The 21,811-nt window shown below is 58.1% G+C and overlaps 3 protein-coding genes across 6 annotated transcripts; 2 read left to right on the forward strand and 1 right to left on the reverse strand.

Moving 5' to 3' along the window:
• Positions 1–28: 28 nt before the first annotated feature.
• On the forward strand, positions 29–4,436 carry PHF23 (PHD finger protein 23). Of its 2 annotated transcripts, none has more exons than XM_082678849.1 (5): positions 29–272; positions 1,864–1,895; positions 2,050–2,142; positions 2,685–3,522; positions 3,627–4,436. In XM_082678849.1, exons 1-5 carry the CDS (start codon positions 239–241, stop codon positions 3,839–3,841), a joined length of 1,212 nt encoding a protein of 403 aa, XP_082534975.1. In that variant the 5' UTR covers positions 29–238; the 3' UTR covers positions 3,842–4,436. The 2 variants fall into 2 exon arrangements, with proteins under 2 accessions (XP_082534975.1, XP_082534976.1); XM_082678850.1 differs by lacking the exon at positions 29–272 and adding an exon at positions 1,255–1,300.
• A 756-nt stretch (positions 4,437–5,192) lies between these two features.
• DVL2 (dishevelled segment polarity protein 2) lies at positions 5,193–12,956 on the forward strand (the record flags this gene model as incomplete). 3 transcript variants are annotated; one of them, XM_082679835.1, is made up of 15 exons in its annotated part: positions 5,193–5,392; positions 7,559–7,628; positions 8,075–8,220; positions 8,351–8,460; positions 8,585–8,720; positions 8,827–8,917; positions 9,068–9,137; positions 9,243–9,382; positions 9,469–9,545; positions 10,287–10,354; positions 10,542–10,670; positions 10,760–10,891; positions 11,017–11,196; positions 11,635–11,853; positions 12,000–12,956. In XM_082679835.1, the coding sequence occupies 15 exons, from the start codon at positions 5,199–5,201 to the stop codon at positions 12,446–12,448; spliced, it is 2,211 nt and encodes a 736-aa protein (XP_082535961.1). In that variant the 3' UTR covers positions 12,449–12,956. The 3 variants fall into 3 exon arrangements, with proteins under 3 accessions (XP_082535961.1, XP_082535960.1, XP_082535959.1); XM_082679834.1 differs by having other exon boundaries at positions 5,199–5,392; positions 8,351–8,448; XM_082679833.1 differs by having other exon boundaries at positions 5,199–5,392; positions 8,827–9,137.
• Positions 12,957–13,129: 173 nt separating this feature from the next.
• ACADVL (acyl-CoA dehydrogenase very long chain) lies at positions 13,130–18,455 on the reverse strand. The gene is made up of 20 exons (XM_082679842.1): positions 18,306–18,455; positions 18,156–18,231; positions 17,818–17,883; positions 17,661–17,733; positions 17,492–17,556; positions 17,252–17,386; positions 16,715–16,859; positions 16,322–16,451; positions 16,107–16,232; positions 15,575–15,773; positions 15,199–15,303; positions 14,678–14,764; positions 14,530–14,592; positions 14,331–14,432; positions 14,155–14,252; positions 14,000–14,072; positions 13,832–13,904; positions 13,673–13,745; positions 13,499–13,574; positions 13,130–13,416 (listed from the first exon to the last, which is right to left on the reverse strand). The coding sequence occupies exons 1-20, from the start codon at positions 18,365–18,367 to the stop codon at positions 13,276–13,278; spliced, it is 1,968 nt and encodes a 655-aa protein (XP_082535968.1). The 5' UTR covers positions 18,368–18,455; the 3' UTR covers positions 13,130–13,275.
• Between the last annotated feature and the right edge of the window lie 3,356 nt (positions 18,456–21,811).

Genomic DNA, 21,811 nt, shown 5'->3' on the forward strand with positions numbered 1-21,811 from the left:
AGGAGAGAAGGAGGAGGGAGCAGGCGGCCGGCGGCGCGGGGGGAGGGGGCCCGGTCCGGGAGTGCGGGAGGCAGTGGTAGAGGGAGGTGGCGGCAGCGGCTAGCGGACTCGAGTCACAACCGAGTCGAAGCAGACACCTCCGTGGAGCGAGGCAGTAGGAGCACCGAGCACCGGAGGCGGCACCGGGATCCCCGGCTCAGGGGAGGGGGGCGCCGGACCGGGAGGAGGGGAGGGGGCGATGCTGGAAGCCATGGCGGAGCCCAGTCCCGAAGGTGAGCTCTCGACCGGTACAGAGCGCTTAGCCGGCGGGGGGCGGGCGAGGAATCTATTGGCAAACTTGGAGGTCGAGCCCCGGAGCCCAGCGGGGGAGGGCGGGGAAGGGGTCGGGGGCCTGCCCCTGGAGGTGGGAGAGTGACGAGTTGAGAGACGTTGGAGAAAGAGGAGTGGGAGACTGGGCTGGGGGTAGTTGGAGATCAGGCGCTGTGTGTGTGTAGGGCGGGTGGGGTGGGATGGGGGAGCGGGAGCTGGAAACCCACAGCTTCGGGGGTTAGGGGCCGAAAGGGCCTCCGGCAGGTTGGGGCCCTAGAACTGGGAGGTTGGGGGAATTTGGGGGCCGGAGAGTTGTTGGGGAGGAAGGATGTAGAAAAGGATTGAGTGAGGAGCTCGGTAGTTCGCCGAGGTGGGGGAGTTTGTGGCGGTGGTGCCGGAGCTCCCGGTAGTTGCCGCCGGAGCTAGCCCGGTGATTGTTGGAGGGGTGGGCAGATAGTTGTGGGGAGAAGAGAGGGTCTGGGTATTGTTTGCGATAGAGAGACCTATGCGGGGGGTGGTTGTGGGGAGAGGGAGCCGGGAAGCGACGAGAGCTGGCTAGTTTTGGGGGCGGTGGGGCGGGGTGGGGGTTTAAGGCCGGCGAGTTGCGCCGGGGGGAGGGGGGGTTGGTCGGTCGGCGAGGGTTAGAGCCTGGGAGTTGCGGAGGGTGAGGGGGGCAGCGGCGGCAGCAGCGGGGGTTGCTGGGGAGGAAGAGAGTAGCTGGTTGGGGGGGGCTCGAGTTTAGGGGTCCGTAGCCTAGTGACTTGCTGGCGAGTCCGGGGGCAGGGAGGGGGGGCAGCGGCCGGAGAGAGCTCGGAACTGGGCCCGGGGCCCGGCGGGGAGCCCGAGGAGCTCGAGACGGGGAGGGGCCAAAGCCCCGGATGGGGGCGGGGGGACGGCGAAATTGTGGGGAGCGCGGTAAGGGGGGGCAGGTGGGGCCGCGTCCGGGTGAGAGCTCTCAGGTCTGTCCCGGCCGCGAAGTGGCGTTGGATGTGTGAGCCCGTGTGTGTTTGGTGGGGGTGAGGGGCGCGCCGGGCCTCGTGCTCGAGTAGAAGGGGCCGGAGGGCGGGGAGCGGTTCGGCGTGGTCATCCTAGACCCTGGGGGCCGGCGGGCGGCGTGTGCGGTCGCGGAGGGCCCGGGGCGGTAGAGCGCGGCGGGGTGGGAACTCCGGGCACTGGGCGCGTGTGAAGGACAGGGGCAGGCGGCAGCCCGGGCTCGGTCCGGGGAGCGGTATGGCGGGTGGGGCGCCGAGAGAGCCGAGGAACCCGGAGTCTAGAGAAACCGTGAGTTGGGGGTGGGGGGGGGGCGGAGCGCCAAGCCTCCGGTGGGGGGAAGGGGAGCGCTATAGCGAGGCCTGAGAGGGCGCCGCGCCCAGGCTCCGCCCCTCGCGGGGCGGAAGGGGGAGCAGCGGCGGGTCCAGCACCGCTGGGGGCCTGCTCGCCTGGCTGAGGGACCTGGGAGAGGAGGGGGTTCACTTGGGACCTCGGAGGTTGAGAGGTGGGGTCTTACACCGACTCTTTCCTAGTGCCTTGACTCAGCTTTTATTGCTTTCACAGATCCACCTCCGACCCTTAAGCCAGAGACTCAGGTGAGGTTTCTCATTCTTTTGCAGCCCAGTATTACTGCAGGATCTCCTGCTCCTCTCTCCCTCTCCCACTTTTTCCAGATTTCTCACTCCAGGGACTATGCTTTTGGGAATGTCCCTCGTAAACTCTGTGTGCTACATATTTTTTTCCTTTCAGCCACCAGAGAAACGACGGAGAACAATTGAGGATTTCAACAAATTCTGCAGTTTTGTTTTGGCCTATGCTGGTTACATCCCCCCTAGCAAGGAGGTAGGGACAGGAGGACAACTGACTGGAGGGTGGTGTCCTAGGGCTGTAGAGGGGCTCTTGAGATTATGAGACTGTGTTACGTTGTAGGCAAAGCCTAGAAATTATATGTAAGACTAGGAAAATGGAAATTTTGGTGGGAAAACTAGTATCTGGAGTGGGAGTGGGACTAATAGGTGGTTTGAGTGCAGTGAATGGTTTTGGGGTGCTCTAAATGGAAGGTGCTTTTGAATAAAAACTTTAGGAACTGAAAATGGTAACAAATGAGGCTGTTCAGAAAGAGCTAGAGAAAAATGGCTCTGGTCTGGGGGATGCTGTGTTGTGAAGGCAGTGGGCATTGGGGAGATGGTTAGAATTTGAGGTCAGGGGTAACATGGAAGTGTTCAAGAGGAGATGCTGATGGGAATTGGGATGGGGATAAGTTTTCTGAATACAGTAAGATTTAGTGGTTTTGGCCAGATATTTTGGTCTTTTAAGTTGGGTGTGTATAGGGGCTGAGATGACCCTGGGCCCCTTGCTGATCCTGGTCTCTTCTCCCCTTTAAGGAAAATGACTGGCCAGCCTCCGGCTCCAGCTCTCCATTGCGAGGTGAGAGTGCGGCAGACAGCGATGGCTGGGACTCAGCCCCCTCAGATCTCAGAACCATCCAGACCTTTGTTAAGAAAGCAAAGTCATCCAAGAGAAGGGCAGCTCAAGCAGGTCCCACCCAGCCAGGACCCCCAAGGTCCACTTTCCCTCGTCTGCAGGCCCCTGATAGTGCCACCCTGCTTGAGAAGATGAAACTCAAGGACTCTCTCTTTGATCTAGATGGGCCCAAAATGGCATCTCCACTGTCCCCCACATCCCTGACACATGCCTCCCGGCCCCCTGCTGCTCTCACCCCAGTGCCCCTTTCCCAGGGGGATCTCTCCCAGCCTCCTCGAAAGAAGGACCGAAAGAACCGAAAGTTGGGGCCAGGAGGGGGGACAGGCTTTGGGGTGCTTCGGAGGCCTCGGCCAGCCCCTGGGGATGGGGAAAAGAGGTCTCGAATCAAGAAGAGCAAGAAGCGGAAGTTGAAAAAGGCAGAGCGGGGGGATAGACTCCCACCTCCTGGGCCTCCCCGGGCACCCCCCAGCGATACAGACTCTGAAGAGGAGGAGGAAGAAGAGGAAGAAGAGGAGGAGGAAGAGATGGCAGCAGTGGTAGGAGGGGAAGCCCCAGCCCCTGTGCTGCCAACACCTCCTGAGGCTCCTAGGCCCCCTGCCACAGTGCACCCTGAAGGAGTCCCTCCCACTGACAGTGAAAGCAAGGACGTGGGCAGCACTGAAACAAGCCAAGATGGAGATGCCAGCTCCAGTGAAGGCGAGATGCGGGTCATGGATGAGGACATCATGGTAGAATCAGGTGAGAAGTTTGGGGCTGCCCAGGGGTAGCTGGGTTGGTGGGTTTGGGGGTATTGTGGATCTAAGAGCTCCAGCAGAACACCAAACAAACCTTCTTTTCCCCAGGTGATGACTCATGGGATCTGATCACGTGTTACTGCCGAAAGCCCTTTGCAGGCCGGCCCATGATTGAGTGCAGCCTGTGTGGAACGTGGATCCACCTCTCCTGTGCTAAGATTAAGAAGACCAATGTCCCTGATTTCTTTTACTGCCAGAAATGCAAGGAACTGCGGCCAGAGGCCCGGCGGTTAGCGGGGCCTCCGAAATCTGGAGAGCCCTGACATATGCCATCTCTAGGCTGGAACTTCGAATGGCAACATGACTTGGGAACTGAGCCTCAGGGTCATCAGCCTGTCCCCGGGAGCTGGGATGTTGTCCCACTTCAAGGCAGAAATTCCCAAGGGAGGCTGGTTTGGAAATGAGTGATGTTCCTATCCTACCCTTCCTTCCCATCTTGTGGACTTGAACTCGGACCTATTGCAGTTGGGGGTGGGAAGCTGTCTGGGTCCCTAGACACTTAAGCTCTGTCCCTTGGACCTGCCACCGCTCACTTCCTGGGCCAGGGTTGGAATTGGGATGGAGTGGGACGGTTGTCTATAAAACTCTAGTGTAAATATAGCACTCCCCTCCCTCATTTTTTCTTTTATCTCACTCCCCATTTATTCTACACCGGTTGTATTTTTAATTTTGGACTTCACCTTTTGAGTATGGCAGCTCAGAGGTGGAGTACCAACCAGAGCTTGGCCGAGGGAGGAAGGAAAACAGAAAGGTGACGATGTTCTCACTCACCTCTTTTGTTTTTAATAATATTGGCCAGCTGTTTGTACAGACAGCCTTCGTGTTGTAAATAAAGCAGAGTGGGCTCTTTTGTGTTTATAGCCCTCACTGACTGTCCTGCTTGGGAGGGAGGCTTTGGAAAAGCTGGCTGGAGGTGGGGCTGAAACTCACCTCTCTTAAAAGTCCAAGCTGAAAATGGCCTGGCGCTGCGCCTTTTCCACCAACCCTAGGACCTCGATTGGCTTTGCCCCACCTCACCCCCCAGTCAAGGACCTCCCCCCCAATTCCCACCTTCACCTCCCACTTGCACGCTCCAGCGGATCATATAGTTGCTTGAAACTCTCTCCCTCAGGGGGTAAAGCGGGGTGCCCCCTGAGGGCAGAGGCCAGCCGAGCCGGGGTAGTTGGAGGAGGCGGGTGGGGACACACTTGGGGGCGGAGCCGTAGAGGGTTGGGAGACCGTTGCTGAAAGTGGCAATAATGTGACGAGGGCGCTAGGCGGAGCCGAGAGTCACGTGACCAGTGAGGGTCACGTGGTGGGGCGTTACGGGCAGAGCGGGGGTGGGCTAGTTCTAGTCACGTGACATGGGGAGAGGTGGGCGGGGCGCTGGCGAGCCCTCGCGACGTCTGCGGCGGCTGCGGCGCCGGAGCCCGCGGCTTTGGGTCGCGCCCCACGGCCCGTCCCCACCGCCCCCCCCGCACGCCGTCACCCCGCTGAGCCTTGTCTTTTTCCCTTTTGCACCTTTCTTACGCTGGGTCGGTCGCGTTGCTCGCGCGTCGGTTCGTGGGAGTGCGCAGGCGCGGCGGGGGCGATCAGCCCCGCTGGGTGGGCGGCGGAGCCCGGGAGCGCGCGGGCGAGACCATGGCGGGCAGCGGCGCTGGGGGCGGTGGTGTCGGGGAGACGAAGGTGATTTACCACCTGGATGAAGAAGAGACTCCCTACCTGGTGAAGATCCCCGTCCCCGCCGAGCGCATCACCCTCGGCGATTTCAAGAGCGTCTTGCAGCGGCCCGCGGGCGCTAAGTACTTTTTCAAGTCTATGGATCAGGATTTCGGGTGAGCGCGAGGCCTAGACTAGGAACGACGGGGGCTGTGCTTTTGTGGGTTGGGTAATTTTGAGGGTCACTGGTCTGCTTTGGGACATGCTGGGATTTTCTGGGCTATAGTGGAGCACATCTTTACTATGCTCGTGTAGATTGGCTATCCCAGGACGGACAAGGTTATGCTTAGACAGATTGAGGCGTGCGGAGCTGTAGGAGGACAGACTGGGATATACTAAACCAGATTATAGAAGATTAGGCTATACTGGAATAGAGTGGGGCACACTGGTTTATTTTTGGGTGTTCTGGTCTGTGCTGAGGTAGATTGATCTCTCCGCTGGTAACTACATTGTGAGTAGTCCTGTAGCACACAGGCTATGTAGGGATATTGTGGACTCTGCTGATGTAGATTGGGCTATACTGGGCAGGCTTGGGATGTTCTGTCCTATACTAAGGCAGACAGGATAGTTTGGGGACAGTCTAGTCCGTACTAACGCAGAGTGTTCTGTTGGGATGCCATTCTGGTCTCCAGCGGGTTCTATTGATTGATCTTAGTTTCTCTGGGGGCCTAGTTTTTATTGGGACACTCAATACAAGGGCAGACGGGGCTGACGGGGTCTGTACCAATACAGCTGGTACAGTCAGCTGTATTGGGATATTCTAGTCTATATTGGTGTAGACAGCTGCACGTGGTAGAATAGATTGGGCTACCCTGGGGTAATTTGGGACAGTCTGGGCAAGACCGGGACTTTAAATAATGCAGAGTAGGCCCTTTTGTGTTTATAGCCTTTGGGACTGTGCTCTCTTGGTCCTCAGTCTCAGCTCTTGAAGGGAGGCTGGATCAGGCTGGGATAGCCTGGGTTATAGGAAAGCTGAACAGACTGGGCTCTACCTAAAAACACTGTTGGACGTTGGGAAGGTGGTACTGTCTTGGGGGTTACCTTGGATTTCAATGTTCTATTTGTCAGCACTATAATCTGGGGTAGTTTATTCAACTTTTGTGCCTTGATTTCATCTGTGAAATGGAGTTAACCAGAGTAAAATGCTTAGTACAGGTGCATGGTACGTTCTTGGTGTGTGGTCATTGCCCTTATTAGCATTGAGTCTAATTCTTAAACTAGGTTATGATAATACAGGATAGAATCACTTGGAAGGCTGGACTATGCTGAGACTGGATTATGTTGTGAAGAATACAACGTTATGCTGAGACAGATTGGTAGTGACTGGGTTGTGTTGTCACATTGATAATAGGTGGGATTGAGTTGACATATATCCACATTGTTAGAACCATATTAGGCTAAAGGGTTAATCCGACCAGATATCCCAATTTGGGGGTGAGTGTGTGAGAGAGTCTGTTCAGGGCAGAGTGTGTCATAGTTTATACGTTTATTAGTTTAGCCAGCAGGTATTTGTTAATGCTTACGAAGTGTCAGGTACTTTGGTCTGTGGCCGGGGACATGGTGTTGAACAAAACAGGCATTGATGATTTCACTTGGTGATTGAAAAGAAGGTCCGTTGAAGGAACCGATGGGAGAGGTGACCCCCAGGACTGGGCTTTAGGGTCTGTCAGGAGGAGCAGATTGCTTAGTGCAGAGTTTGTGCCAGGTGAGGCACAGGAGAATGGGGATCTGGGCTTCACCTCTGCTTGGGAGCTCAGTCTAGTGAGGAAGTACTATTCTTTGGTCTAATGGGTATTTTTATCTAGGGGAAGACAGACATTTGGACATCTCTCTGAAAGTGAGTTAGAGAAAACTAAGGAAAGCATAAAAGTAGAGATGTAGATGAGGACCAAAGCCTTTGGGGGAAGTTGTGTGAGGAATACGGTGAAAGTTGGAGGGAGGCTGCCTGCAAGCTCCTAAGGTTAGATATTTGGGGCAGCTGGGGCAACCTTACGGGAAGCCTTTGAAATTGGACTGAGAGGTTTGAATCAGACTCTAGGAAATCTCTGGAACAGCGCTGAGCCCCTGAGGATGAGCTGGGGAGAGAAGGAGAAATAAGAAAAGGGAATTGAGTTTGGTGATTTCTTAGGTGTAAGTGTTACAGCGTCAGAGAAGGGGACTCGGACAACGTTGGAGAAAAGCCACATCCTTGAGCTGGATGAAGATTGGGAGAAACTTCGAATGCGAGTGGGAATGGGGGAAGCCAGTCCGGTCTCACTGACCTTTACCTTGTCTCTCGGCAGGGTGGTGAAGGAAGAGATTTCAGATGACAATGCTCGCCTTCCCTGCTTCAACGGAAGGGTGGTATCCTGGGTAAGGGGCCCTGCCGGAGAGTCCCTCTGGCATTGCCAAACTCCTCCAAGCCTCAGCCTGTGCCCGCCCCCTCGCAGTTGCCGGAAGCTCTGGCTCTTTGCCTCCTTACCTGTTTGTTTCTTTGTTTTTGGCCATGCCCTGTGTGGCCTTCCCGACAGGGATTGAACCTGGGCCTGCCGGTGAGAGCGCCGAGTCCTAACCGCTGTACTGCCAGGGAACTCCCATCCTCCTTACCTTTTGGAGAGCCAGCCAGCTGGAGCTCCTCAGCCTTCTCCTTCTGGAGCCTCTAATGCTTGCTGCCGCTTTTTTTGTGCTTTTCTGCGGGCTCTCTCAGGCGCCGTCCCCTTTTCTAGTCTTTCCTCTTACTCTCATCTCATGTGCCTCTCATATTCCTCATTGAGCCGTTTTTTGTTGTTGTTCTTTTCAAATCACTTGCATTCTTCTAGTTAGTGTCATCAGATAACCCCCAACCTGAGATGGCACCCCCAGCCCACGAGCCTCGGACAGACCCGGTGCCTCCACCGCCACCTGTACCCCCTCTGCCACCAGAGAGGACCAGTGGCATTGGAGACTCCAGGCCTCCATCCTTCCAGTGAGTCCTTGGGATTCTTGAGTCCAGGGGAGGGAGGTGAGGAGGGAATCCAAGCCCCTTGGGAGGGGAAGCCGACGATTAGGAGCCTTGTCCCACTGACGCAGGTGGGAAACCCTCTCTGCCCATCTAGCCCTAACGTGTCTAGCAGCCGGGAAAATCTGGAGCCCGAGACAGAAACAGAGTCAGTGGTGTCTCTGAGGCGGGAGCGACCTCGCAGGCGAGACAGCAGTGAGCGCGGCGGTGAGGGGGGCCAGGCCTGGAGGCCGGCTAGACTGGGAGTTGGGGAGGGGTCGGCTCCGACCCAAAGCCCTGACAAGGGTGAGGAGCCCGAGTCCTGGTTCCTGAGGGTCCTGTTCTCCCTCAGCGGGGGGCCACCGGCCCAGCGGCCCCTCGAGGCTGGAGCGCCACCTGGCAGGGTACGAGAGCTCCTCCACCCTCATGACCAGTGAGCTGGAGAGCACCAGCCTGGGGGACTCGGACGAGGAGGACACCATGAGCAGGTGGGGCTCCGTAGGCCTCCCCGGGGTGCCCCCCCACCGCCACCCCGTCCTCTCCTTTGGCCCCGCGACCACCGCCAGGCCAGCTCCCCGCCCGACCTCCCGGCAGGTTCAGCAGCTCCACGGAGCAGAGCAGCGCCTCCCGCCTCCTCAAGCGCCACCGGCGGCGGAGGAAACAGCGGCCACCCCGCCTGGAGAGGGTGAGGGGCTTCTTGTGGGGCAGCTGGACCTCGGGGGAGCTGGGGGCGCGGGCCTTGGTTTCGAGGGTACAAGGCCCAGACAGGGAGAATGCTGGGGCTTGTCCCGGCTTGTTGGAGGCAGTCCGGCTCCTTCCCCTTTACCCACCACAGGCCTCATCCTTCAGCAGCGTCACCGATTCCACCATGTCTCTCAACATCATCACGGTCACGCTCAACATGGGTATGGAGGGCGCCCGGGCCCTGGGGGCTGGGAGGACCTGGTCTCCAGGGTCCCTGGGAGGCATGAGGCTGGGCCTTCCTCTCGTCACATGGCCTCCCTCCACAGAGAAGTACAACTTCCTGGGCATCTCCATCGTGGGTCAGAGCAACGAGCGGGGAGATGGAGGCATCTACATCGGCTCCATCATGAAGGGTGGGGCTGTGGCGGCTGATGGGCGCATTGAGCCCGGGGACATGCTTTTGCAGGTGAGCTGGGGCGGGGCCACCCGCTGACCCAGGCCGGGGCCCTCAGCCCCTCTCCCCCACCTTTGACCCACCGCCCCTCCTGCCAGGTGAACGACATGAACTTTGAGAACATGAGCAACGATGATGCGGTGCGGGTGCTGAGGGACATCGTGCACAAGCCGGGGTGAGCCTTCGAGCTGGTCCCAGGTCCTTGGTTCTCTTTCGTTGCCTTTTCACCTTTCGTTTTATTATTTTAAAAAGTGGTAAAACATAACGCTCATCAGAAAGTACGTAATATGGGACTTCCCTGGCGGTCCAGTGGTTGGGACTCCGCGCTTCCACTGCAGGGAGCGAGGGTTCGGTCCTTGGTCAGGGAACTAAGATCCCACATACCGCACGGCGCTGCCCAAAAAAAATACATAGAGCAAGAACGCGTAACAAGTGAGTCTGGAGTGAGTGGGTGTTTGCGTCGCCACCGCCTAGATCATGACCTAGAAGCTTTCTGACCCGGGGAGAGCCCCTCACAGTGTCCCTTCCCACTCCCTCCCTCCTCACTCCCCCAGAGGTAACCACTCTCCTGATGCTTTGGTCATCGCCACGATGGTTTGCTTGGTCGTTGTTTCACCGGCCATACACGTGTTTTTGAACAACACAGTTTAGTTTTACCTGTTTTCGGACTTGCTCTGAATGGGACCATGCAGCGTGTACTCACTTGAATTACTCAGCAGTGTGTTTTTAAGAGTTACCCGTGTTGGTGAGTCACCCGCATTGTGGAGCCTTCCACCATTACCTTCTCTGGCCCAGCCATGTCTGTGCTCCTTTTTTCTTTTCCTTTTTTTGTCCCTCACCTATTCTCATTCCAGGCTTCCCCACTCCTCAGGCCTCTCCCCTCACCCCAGCCTGACTGGCCTCCTCTTCCTCACAGCCCCATCGTGCTGACTGTAGCCAAGTGCTGGGATCCCTCTCCCCAGGCCTATTTCACTCTCCCCCGAAGTGAGTGATGCTCAGGGACCTGTAGCTGGGAGGACAGGGCGGGTGTGGATACCCTTGGTCTCCAGGCTACAGGGAGTGGGTGGGTGAGGGTCAAGGTGGGGCTGGGACAGGAGTCTGATTCGGGGAGGGACAGGGCTGGCTCTCTGGGACTGGGAAGTGACCATCTTGGTGGCCTTCGCTCTCCCAGATGAGCCCATCCAGCCGATTGACCCTGCTGCCTGGGTCTCACACTCTGCTGCGCTGACTGGCACCTTCCCAGCCTATCCAGGTTCTTCGTCCATGAGCACCATCACATCTGGGTCCTCTCTTCCGGATGGTGAGCCCCCAGGCCCACCTCATCCAGCATCCCTGGAAGACTACCCAGTGTGGTGTGAATCCACCGCTCCTCTGTTTCTCCTTTGTCAGGCTGTGAGGGCCGGGGCCTCTCCATCCATACAGACATGGCATCTGTGACCAAGGCCATGGCAGCTCCAGAGTCTGGACTGGAAGTTCGGGACCGCATGTGGCTCAAGATCACCATCCCTAACGCCTTTCTGGGTACGGCTGGGCTCTGGGCAGGTGGTGTGGGGAGGAGGAGGCCACAGCTGGGAGTGGTCCAGGCAGGGGTGAGGCAGGAGCTGGGGAGGAGAACCTGAGGCCTTTCTTTGCCCTGGGCGATCCAGGCTCGGACGTGGTTGACTGGCTCTACCATCACGTGGAGGGCTTTCCTGAGCGGCGGGAGGCCCGAAAGTATGCCAGCGGGCTGCTCAAGGCGGGCCTCATCCGGCACACTGTGAACAAGATCACCTTCTCTGAGCAGTGCTATTATGTCTTTGGAGACCTCAGTGGCGGCTGTGAGAGTTGTGAGTGCCCCTGTCCCAGCCCAGGGAGAGCGGATCTGGCCGCCTTGTCCTGCCTCTCCAACCCCAGGCCTAAGGGCCACCGTGGACGCTGAGCAGCGTGCGTCCTGCGCTGGGCCTTGCACTGGCTGGTGACACGCGTGGGGGCTGACGTCCCCCGGTGTTCTGCCGGACGAGCTGTGCGTCACGTGCAGGGTTGTGTCTGCTGGTGGGGAGGGCGGCTTTTCCTGAGTCACATAGAAGCACGTGGGACTAGTGGTGGCCCTGGCCGAGTTCCTGCCCTGATGGCTGTGGCCGGTGGGACATTTCCTGTCCGAGACCTTCGTTTTAACCCCCATCATGGATGGTTGTGGGGAAACGGTTCCCAGTTCCTCTTCATTCGATGTCTTGGGGTGCTGGCTTCTTAAAGCAGTGATCCTGGGTCTTTCTCTTGGTTTCCAGACCTAGTCAACCTGTCTCTGAATGACAACGATGGCTCCAGTGGCGCTTCGGACCAGGACACCTTGGCTCCCTTGCCCGGGGCCACGCCCTGGCCCCTGCTGCCCACCTTCTCCTACCAGTACCCAGCCCCGCACCCATACAGTCCCCAGCCCCCACCCTACCACGAGCTCTCGTCCTACACCTACGGCGGAGGCAGTGCCAGCAGCCAGCACAGTGAGGGTAAGTCACCGCCAGATCCCCGTACAGCTGGGGCCTGGACGTGGGCACCAAGGTGAAGCCAGGGAGCAGAGGCTGGAGTGGGGACTGGGGAGGCCAAGAGACCCTGGACTGGGGCTCAGTTGCTCCCATCCCCTCTCCCCCCACAGGGAGCCGGAGCAGTGGGTCGACACGAAGCGATGGGGGGGTGGGGCGCACAGGGAGGCCTGAGGAGCGGGCCCCTGAGTCCAAGTCTGGCAGCGGCAGTGAGTCTGAGCCTTCCAGCCGGGGCGGCAGCCTTCGGCGGGGCGGGGAACCTGGTGGGACTGGTGATGGGGGCCCTCCCCCATCCAGGGGCTCATCAGGAGGTGCTCCCAATCTCCGAGCCCACCCAGGGCTCCATCCCTATGGCCCGCCTCCTGGCATGGCCCTCCCGTATAACCCCATGATGGTGGTCATGATGCCCCCTCCCCCGCCCCCTGTCCCTCCAGCAGTGCAGCCTCCAGGGGCCCCTCCAGTCAGAGACCTGGGCTCCGTGCCCCCAGAGCTGACGGCCAGCCGCCAAAGCTTCCACATGGCCATGGGCAACCCCAGTGAGTTCTTTGTGGATGTTATGTAGAGCGCGTGGTGGGGCCATGTTGGATCTCCAACCTTGGCCTGTCAGTGCTTGGTGCTCCTGTCCTGTGATTGGGTGTCTTGTCAGTCACGTGCTCATTACTCCTCTGGTGCCTGGACTCAGCCTGTCCTGTGGGCTGCTGCCTGCTGTGAGGTTGTTGCCACTGTGACTCTTTCCAGCAGTGCCTGGTTCCTCCCCCTTCCCTCAGGGGTCAACAAGGGACCTTTGGTTATTTTTAGCTTTATTGTTTTTTATAAGCCTTTTTGGGGGGTTAAAATAGACTTTTTTTACATTTTTGGGACTATTTTTTTACTAGACGTTTTCTCTTTTGTATGAAGAATCCTTGTCTCTTGGGCCCCTTCTTCTAACCCCAAAATGTGATCTCCTACTCCATTTGCCCAGTCAGCTCTGTCCTGCACAGGGTGGGAGGGTGGTCAGTCGGTGGTACCCTGGCAAGTGGAAGGGGGTTGGTTCCCCTAGACAGCAGTCAAAGAAAGCTGGGGTATTTGGGGGCTGTGTAGCTGCTTTTGTTACTCTATTTATTTTAGTCACTTGTATAAAACACCAAATAAAGCAATAGGGGCAAACTCCCCGTGCCTCTGGCTCCTTTCTTTGGGAGGGAGGCAGGCAGCAAGGGAAAGGACAGAGGTACGGCAGCAGAGCATGACTTGTTAGAGACTTTATTTGTGAGGCGGTGAGCACTCCCTCTGAGAGTAGGCACCGTCCTGGGCCGAGGCCCCCTTGAAGGCAGAACCAGGATCAGCACAGAAGGGGCCTGGGCTTGGGCTTGGGAGAAGGCATATTCTGGGCCAGGCCCTAGCTGGGAGTATTCAGAAGCCAAGGGGGTTGCTGGTGACCACGCCCCCCCGCTCCACCAAGGCCTTGGAGATGCTTTTGAAGTTACGGAAGAGTTCCTGCTGCTGGGGGTCAGACTGCAGAGCAGCCATGTTCTCCCGGATCCGGGCTGCAGCCTGGGGAGGGGGAAGGAGGGGTCAGGCCTGTGCCTCGAGGGCCCCCCTGCCGCCCCCCGTACTTGGTAGCCCTGGATCTCACCTCAGTACACCAACTGTCACAGAGCATTTTCTCATGCTGGGCTGTGGGGTGGCCCTCACTCAGGGCCCTTGAGGCCCTGGGGGGAAGTAGGAGGAAACCAATCTGGGCTGTGAGCCTGGCCCAGGACCCCCAGTGCCCCCATTGCAGCTCAGGCCTCCCCCACTGCCTCCTCACCTGGACAGAACCACCACCATGGCATAGAGGTCAATGGCACTGTCTGCCAGACGCTGCAGCAGAAACTGTTCATCTGTCAGGTAGATGGGATGCGGTTGGGGGGTGGTTAGTCGGAGGGAAAGGAAAGTGGGGGGCGGGAATGGGGTAGAGCTCACTCACTGACAATCTCCTTCTTGTGTTTTATCAGCTTGGTCTCCACCACTGCAGCAAACTGCTCCAGAGCCTGCACTGCCTAAAGAGATGGGGAAGGTGCCCGGGGCTCAGAGTGGGGCCCAGCCCTGTCAGTCTTCGACGCAGACTGTCCCCCCACCTTGACCACTTACTCACCAGCTCACCGCTCCGACTCAGTTCCTGGTGGATGGTGCCGCTGAGACTCAGGCCACTGCCCAGCCCTGCCCGCCTTAGAGAAAGGGGAAGGGTGACTGGTTAGTTGCCACACCCTGCCCTACCCCGCCCCGCCCCGCCCCGGCCCCTAAGCTTACCGCCTCAGCTGTTTGCTCGCCTCTCCCAGCAGGAGGCCAGCATTCCCAAAAGGATTCTTTAGAGCGTTGCCAAGCCCCGAGAGTTCCTTTCCTTTGTCCTGTGGGGGGAGGAGGGTCCAATAGTCAGGACTCCGCTGTCCTGCCCAGCTCCTCCCCCCATTTCTCCTCCCTCTTACCATACAGCCCTGCAGAGCCACGAACAGCCGGAGAATGTCATTCGTCCCTTCAAAGATCCGGAAGATGCGAAGATCTCGGAGCACACGCTCTACCCCAGGCTCCTGCCACAGGGGAAGACAGATCATACACCCATGCTGGACGTGCCGCCTCCTCCTCCTGGCCCGCTGCAGCCGGCCTCGGCAGAGAAGTGTTCTGTACCTTCATGAAGCCCATGCCCCCCATGATTTGGATGCACTCATCTGTCACCTTCCAGGCTGCCTCCTAGGGACAAAGAAAACACCCAAAATTGGGTTTGGAGCCAAGCTCCCAAACCGGGCTCTCCCTCCCCCCAGGCCTGGGACCTCACCGAGCCAAAGATCTTGCTGATGGCAGCCTCTATCTGGAAGTCTGTGGATCCCTGGTCCATGTTGGCGCTCACCATGTACGCCATGGACTGAGGTTGGGACACGGGAAGGGAAATGGAAAAGGGCTGCATCAGACTCGACCTGATCACCCACATCTACAAGACTGGGTCTGCCCTGGCGCCCTGTGGCCCTCGCCTTCACCTTCCAATGCCGTGTCAGGCATGTCCAAATATTTGGTTCCCTGGTCAGTTCGCAAGGGGCTTGCAGGCATTTGACTTCTTGAAAGGAGTGAAGGAGTAAGGGTGGGGTGGGGTAGACCAAATTTCAGGGACCTCTGGAAGCACCTCGGCAGAACAGCATGCCTCTCTCCATCCTGCGGAAGCTGAGCTGACTATGCCTCCCCGCATCCCCTAGGGCATTGGTGTAAAGCTGGAGACCCACTGCCCCAGGTGCTGCTGGGGGTTGTAGTCTGACCCAACCGGGAAGAAGGCCTCAGGGCTCCGGGGAGGGGGGTGGCCCTCACCTCAGTCACATATTGCAGCATAGCCATCCGGGCCAGCTTCTCCTGGATCATCCCAAAGTTATGAATTTTTTCCCCAAACTGGGTACGATTAGCAGCATGATCCACCTGGAAGAGGGCACGTGTGTCCCGCTGTGGTTCTCTAGTCTCCTCTTTCCGGGAGAGGGGCTGGGCTGCGCTGGGATGGGTGGGCTTTGGCCACGGCCAAGAGTTCAGTCCAGGCTGGGTGGAGACCTAAGCTATCAAGTCTGGAGCTGTTGGCAGGGGAGGGGCCTCTGGTGGAGGGAGGGCTTGCAAGAGACCAGGGACACATGGAAAGGGAGACAGTGTGACTTAGGCTTAGATTCAGGCTAGCTAGGGACTCAGGCAGGGTACTCACCGCCTTAGCAATGATGCCCTTCATGGTGCCTGCCATGGCCGCGGCCATGCCAAACCTTCCGTTGTTGAGAACGTGCATGGCGACCTTGAAGCCGCCCCCCACCTCACCCAGTACATTCTCTGACGGCACCTGTACTCCGTCAAAGTGCACCTCTGCCGTGTTTGAGGCCTTGATGCCCATCTTCTTCTCAGGGGGCCCGCTGTGACAGACAGGGTGGAGAAGTTGCCACTGGGTGTGTGTGGGTGAGCCATTCATTCATTATGAGCCGGCCTGTAGGAGGCGCAGGCAGCAGTCCCTGGCATGCCCAGAGGGCTGAGGAGGCCTGGCTCTATCCCGCTGTCGTGTGATGGGTTCAGTGGTCGCTGAAGCCAAACTTTAGGTCAGTTGCATGCATACTAGGCCTAAAAGGAACATGCCGTCCAAATGCTCTGGCTTTTGCACCCATCCCCAGAGTGACCTGTGACAGCCATCTGCCCTGGAACTCAGTACTGCCCTCTCCCTGGCTCTACCTCTTTCTCCCCAGCCCACTCACTTGGTGACACCTCCAAAGCTCCTCTCCACCACAAAAGCTGTGATCTTCTCCTTCATGGCCCCCGTGGCTGTGTCTTTAACTGGTGTCTTGGCAAAGACCGTGAAGATATCCGCTAGGCCTCCATTACTGTGGAAAAGTGAGAGGCAGTCAGGATGGAGCAGTGGGGCCTGGACGTGGGCAGAGGTGGAGAGGAGGGAAAAGTGGGAGAAGAGTGCCTGATCCAAATCTTGCTTCCACTGAGGGTATAGTATCTTCCACAGGGGCTAGGCACAGCTGAGGTTCGGATAGAGGCTGCATCTGATCCACTTGAGGGCTCAGTTAGACAGAAAGCGGCAATAGTCTCCCCTGTTGGAGAGAGAGCTCCTTTACACTGGGTTCTGATGGGCAGGAAAGGCCCTTTAGTGCCCACCCCCCCTCACAGGTATTCCCCCTTAACGCTTCTGGCGATATTCAGTGTCTTCGTATTTCCCCACCAGCACACTGTGATGTCTACCCAGAATCTCCCCCAGCCAACACACCCAGCTGTGTGGTGATCTAAGTACCACGCAGCCTAATTTGTGCCAGGCCCAGGACACTCCCGATCTCTGGGTCTCCTAGGACTGCCTCACCAGATGCCAGTTTGGGGAGGTATTTTTCTTTCTGGGCCTTTGTGCCGAAGAGCAGGATGCCTTTGAAACCGATGCTCTGATGGGCCCCCAGGACGATGGCCAGGCCGAGGTCATGCATGCCCACGATCTCCACCAAGCGGGCATACTGGAGGGGAAACAGGCATCTGGGGCTGTAACTGGCTACGTGGGGACCTGCCCTTAGCAGGAAAGCGTGGGCAGCAGGGCAGAGCCCGACCTGGGCATCCCTGCAGAGCGAGTGGGTAGAGCAAGTGGGGCCACGGCAGAAGGACACTGGCAGGTCTGTTCCAGGTCTCTGTGGGAGGTTGGTTCCCTACACTACCCTCAGGCAGTCCCCACCTTAGCGATTCATTAGGACTTGGGACCCTGGGTGAGGTCCATGGCCCTTGGGAACTGTAAGTAGTTTGGTGGTAACAGTCAACATCCCACAGGCCCCCAGGGCAGCTCTTGGTAGAGGCCTTAGCTCCAGGGGTGAGGTGTAGACTGGGACACTGGAGGTGACCGAGGGAGCTCCCTCACCTGGGTGTTGCAGAGACCCACACCACCCAGTTCACTGGGCACTTGCAGACCAAAGGCCCCCAGCTCCTTGAGACCCTGCATAGTGGTCTCCTCCACTTGCTCCAGCATGTCATTCTTGGCAGGATCGTTCACCTCCTGGGGAAGGCACAGGATCTTATATCCAGGCTCCTGTTAAGCTCCTTATCCTCTTTCCCACCCCATCAGGGACCAAGCTCTATTCCTCAGGCTGGCATTGCTCACCTCAAAGAATCGGGACACAGGCCCCACCAGCTCTTTAAGAAACTGTGTCTGGTCCTCGTTGAGCACTGCAGGGGTTGGAGTGGCAAGAGGGACGGGCAAGTCAGGCCAGGCGAGGCGGTCAGGGGAAGACGCCCCATCCCTATCCAGCTCCGCCTATCCGTTTCCTTACCAGAGGGGTACGGGAACACCTGATCAGTGGTGAGCTGGCCTTTGAACATCCCCACAGCAAAGGACTTAGATTCCTGCACAGGGAGAAGGGAGTTTCAGGGAGCAGTGTGGGGTGGGTCTGTCCCTGGCTTAGCTCCTCCCGGGCTCGAGCCACATACCGGCTTGGCCCGGTTTTCCCTGGTCGAAGCCTCAGAAGAGAGAGACTCGGACTTCTCCACAGCCGCCTGGGGAAAGGGATGGTTAGTGAGGCCGGGGAAGGGGATTCCAAAGTACCAAGGAAAGCAAAGGGGAAGAGCTGGGTGCCAGGGGAGGGCGCATCCGCCACCTTTCCCCTAGTTTCATCTTCAGGGCACCCTGGTCTGCCCTTTCCCCTACTTTCGGCGCCAGGGCGATCGGCAGGTGACTGGGACCAAGAGGGAGACCCCTGCCGGCGGCGGGGAGGTGGGAGCCGAGGCGGCTTCCCGCTCTCATACCCTCGAAGGTGGCCGTCACTTACCTGGGCGGCCCCACTGGCATAGGGTCGCCAGGCGAGGCCGGGCCGGGGCTGCCCAAGGAGCGCACTGGACCGCGAGCTGTGGGGAGTAGGGGTTCAGTCCTGGCCCGGTGTCCGAGCCCACTGCCCCCTTACCCCCTGTCATACACACACCTCCCGCTCCCCAACCTCAGCAGCTGCCGCCCCATGCTCGGCGCCATCCTCGCCGCCTGCATCACCGAACCGCTCCGACCGCTGCTACCCTGAGCGTTGACTTAGCGCTCTCGCCGGGTTAGCCAAAGTCTGGTCCTCCAGCCTTGCTTCATCCTCCACAATGCACCGGGAGGCGGTGGGCGGGGTTTCCGGCCGCTGGCGCATGCTGGGGGCTGTAGTCCCGGAGCGCCACCGAACCCCTGCATTCTGGTTGACCTAGGGTCATTTCCAAACGTCCCTTGTCTCCCCCAAACTCCTTCATCTCGCCTGTCCGAACTGGAGTGTAGCCCTCAGAAGGGGTGATAAGATAGGCTGAGACGGAAGACTGAGGAACTTAGGCGGCTGCAGCCAGAGGGATGGAGGGTAGACTGAAGGGAGGACTTCCCAGGTGGAATTAGAGGGGAGAGGTGGGAAGACATAAACGTAAGATAGATGCCAGAGGCAGAGGCATGGAAAGAGGACTCTTTGGGGTTCCTCGTGAAATCCGTCTCCACCAACACAAAACAGAGGGAAATAGTGGGGTGCGGTTAGAATGGGCATCATCAGAAAATCTACAAACAACAAATGCTGGAGAGGGTGTGGAGAAAAGGGAACCCTCTTGCACTATTGGTGAGAATGTAAATTGATACAGCCACTATGGAGAACAGTATGAAGTTTCCTTAAAAATCTAAAAATAGAACTACCCTATAACCCAGCAATCCCACTACTGGGCATATACCCTGAGAAAACCATAATTGAAAAAGACACATGCACCCCCATGTTCATTGCAGCACTATTTACAATAGCCAGGTCATGGAAACAACCTAAATGCCCATCAACAGACAAATGGATAAAGAAGATATGGTACATATATACAATGGAATATTACTCAGCCATAAAAAGGAACAAAATTGGGTCACTTGTAGAGACATGGATGGATCTAGAGACTGTTTTACAGAGTGAAGTAAGTCAGAAAGAGAAAAACAAATATCGTAAATTAACACATATATGTGGAATGTAGAAAAATGGTACAGATGAACCGTTTGCAACGCAGAAATAGAGACACAAATGTAGAGAACAAACGTATGGACACCAAGGGGGGAAAGGGGTGGGGGGCGGGGATGTTGGTGGCGGGATGAATTGGGAGATTGGGATTGACATGTATACACTGATGTGTATAAAATAGATAACTAGTAAGAACCTGTTGTATAAAAAAATAAATAAATTTAATTCAATTAAAAAAAATAGTGGGGTGGGTGACTCAAGGTGGGTGTGAATGGCTCAGGCATATTATCCTGAGACGACAGAGTTGTCACTAACTCTGGAAACACCAAAATTTTCACAGTAGGAAGGACCCCGAGGTTTGCTGCCTCCCCCTTAGGGCCTCTGAAACCTTCCTGAACATCTCTCTGCACCCTCTCTTGTTCCTTCCTGAGACCATGTGCTCAGGGCAGACCTCTGGACCTCTGGGCAGATGGATTCTTCCCAGTCCTGAGAGGAACTGTAGGAATTCTCATGTCCCGTCCCCTACACACACACACACACACACACACACACACACACACACACACGCGCGCGCGCGCGCGCGCGCGTCTACTCTGGGTCAAGAAGTCCCAGGTAATTTATGGCCCTCTTTTTGCCATTCTCACTGGGGACAGGCCCCAGGAGGAGAGAGTGACAGCTTCCCCTCCTTTTGAGCTGTGAGAGCAGAGCCCCTTGGGGGTGGCCCTCTTCCCCGGTCCTCAGGAAAATGTTGCGGTCATGCCTGGCTTTGGGGAGAGGGGCCAGCGTGTGAGGGGGAAGGTGGTGATGGCGGTGGTGCCTGGGGACCTGGGAAGAATGGAATGGTGGGCGGCTCAAGCCTGCCAACTTTACCTGACAGCTCAGGCTGGGTGGGGAGAAGACAGCTCAGCTCTGATCCGGTGGATTAGAGAGATTAAAGTGAGAGAAGAGAGAGATGTCTGAGGGACCAGGACCAAGAGGTGAAAAACAGGAGTCCCTGTGAAGGAGAGGCCTGGGGGCTGGTGGGGGGCTGGGACCCAGGGGTCCTTCTCCCTGGACCTTTCCAGAGAGTCTGGGGTGAGAGGGCAAAGGCTGGGGAAGAGGAGGTGAGTGTGTTGGTCCCTCAATCTTGTCCTTGTCCCAATCCCCGCTCACTTGCATTTCACCAGCTCCCAGGTCAGCCCTCTGGCTCCTGGCCCCCCCACTATTGCGATGGGCACCCCCTCTCCTCACGGTGCTGCACAGTGACCTCTTCCAGGCCTTGCTGGGTGAGTCGCCCCAGTTTTCTGGGGGGCGGTGGTGGAAAGGGCTGGCCTGTGCCTGTGAGGGCAATTACTGAACTTGGGGGCTGGTTCGGAGCCTGGAGATCATTTGGTACAAGCAGGAGCCCCGGGCAGGGGTCATCCGTCAGCATCCAGTCCACCAGCCTTGGCTAGAGGAGTTCCTCTGTCCTTACCAGGCAGGTGGAGGAGAGGTGATGGCAGGGGCAGCCAGGGAGGCGGGGGGATGGGGTGGGGGGTGGGGGGAGAGCTAACTCAGCTCTGTTCCTGTGACAGACATCCTGGACTATTACGAGGCTTCCATCTCAGAGAGTCAGGTAAAGGGGTGAGGGTGGGGGCCTGACTTCCCGAGGGAGCAGGCAGGGCTGGAGGGGGACCAAAGTACTGCGAATATGAACCTGAGACTTGGGGGCCCTGGGGACAACATCCTGAGTCAGGGGCAAGGAGAATGCACTCTTTCCCGTCCTGTAGCCCCTTCGCCCTCTTGCTTCCCACTCTTCTTTACCTGCCCCAGTTTCACGCACTAGAGTCTAGGACGCAGTCACTTTCCAGGCTTCCTCCTGTGAATCCTGAGGGAGCACTAGGCCCCCAGGGATTCCCTCCTGCCAGCCCCTCCCTCACTCCCTACCCCCTACCATGGCCTTTCTCCAGTATCTCAACAACCCCGGGTGCTCCCAGCCCATCTGTGTGTGCCTCCTCGTCTGAGAAATGAACTCCCTCCTCACTGCCTCTGCTGTCATCGCTGGTGGCTGGCCGAGACTCCATGTTTGCCTCAGGGCCTCTGGGCTCCTGCTTCCTTCTCCTTTCCCATTATCCGGGTTCCTGCCAGCGCGGAAGCAGTTAACTCTGCCAAGGCACCCCCCCCCCCTTTCTCGCTCCTCGCTCCCTCCCTCCCTCCCTCCCCCTGCTTCCTCTCTCCTCCTCTCTCCCCTTCCCTCCTCGGCTCCACGGCTCCCTCGGCCGCTGCCGCCTCCGACCCCCCCCACCCCACTCCCCCGCCACGGCCCCTAGCCCCTGGCCGTTAGGCAAGACCCCCCCCTACCCCGGGGCTCCCCGAAATCCAGTTCCCCTCCCCCACCTCAGCTCATGCCCCAGCCCCCGAACTCCGGGGCTGCCAGCCCCCGGTGCCCCCGCCCCTCCTGAGAATCGGGGTGTGCTCCCTAAGCCCCCTCCCCTCCATTGGGGACCCCTTTTTAGGGCCCCCTT

Source organism: Grampus griseus (assembly GCF_964374135.1).
Source record: "Grampus griseus genome assembly, chromosome: 20".
Taxonomy (NCBI): domain Eukaryota; kingdom Metazoa; phylum Chordata; class Mammalia; order Artiodactyla; family Delphinidae; genus Grampus; species Grampus griseus.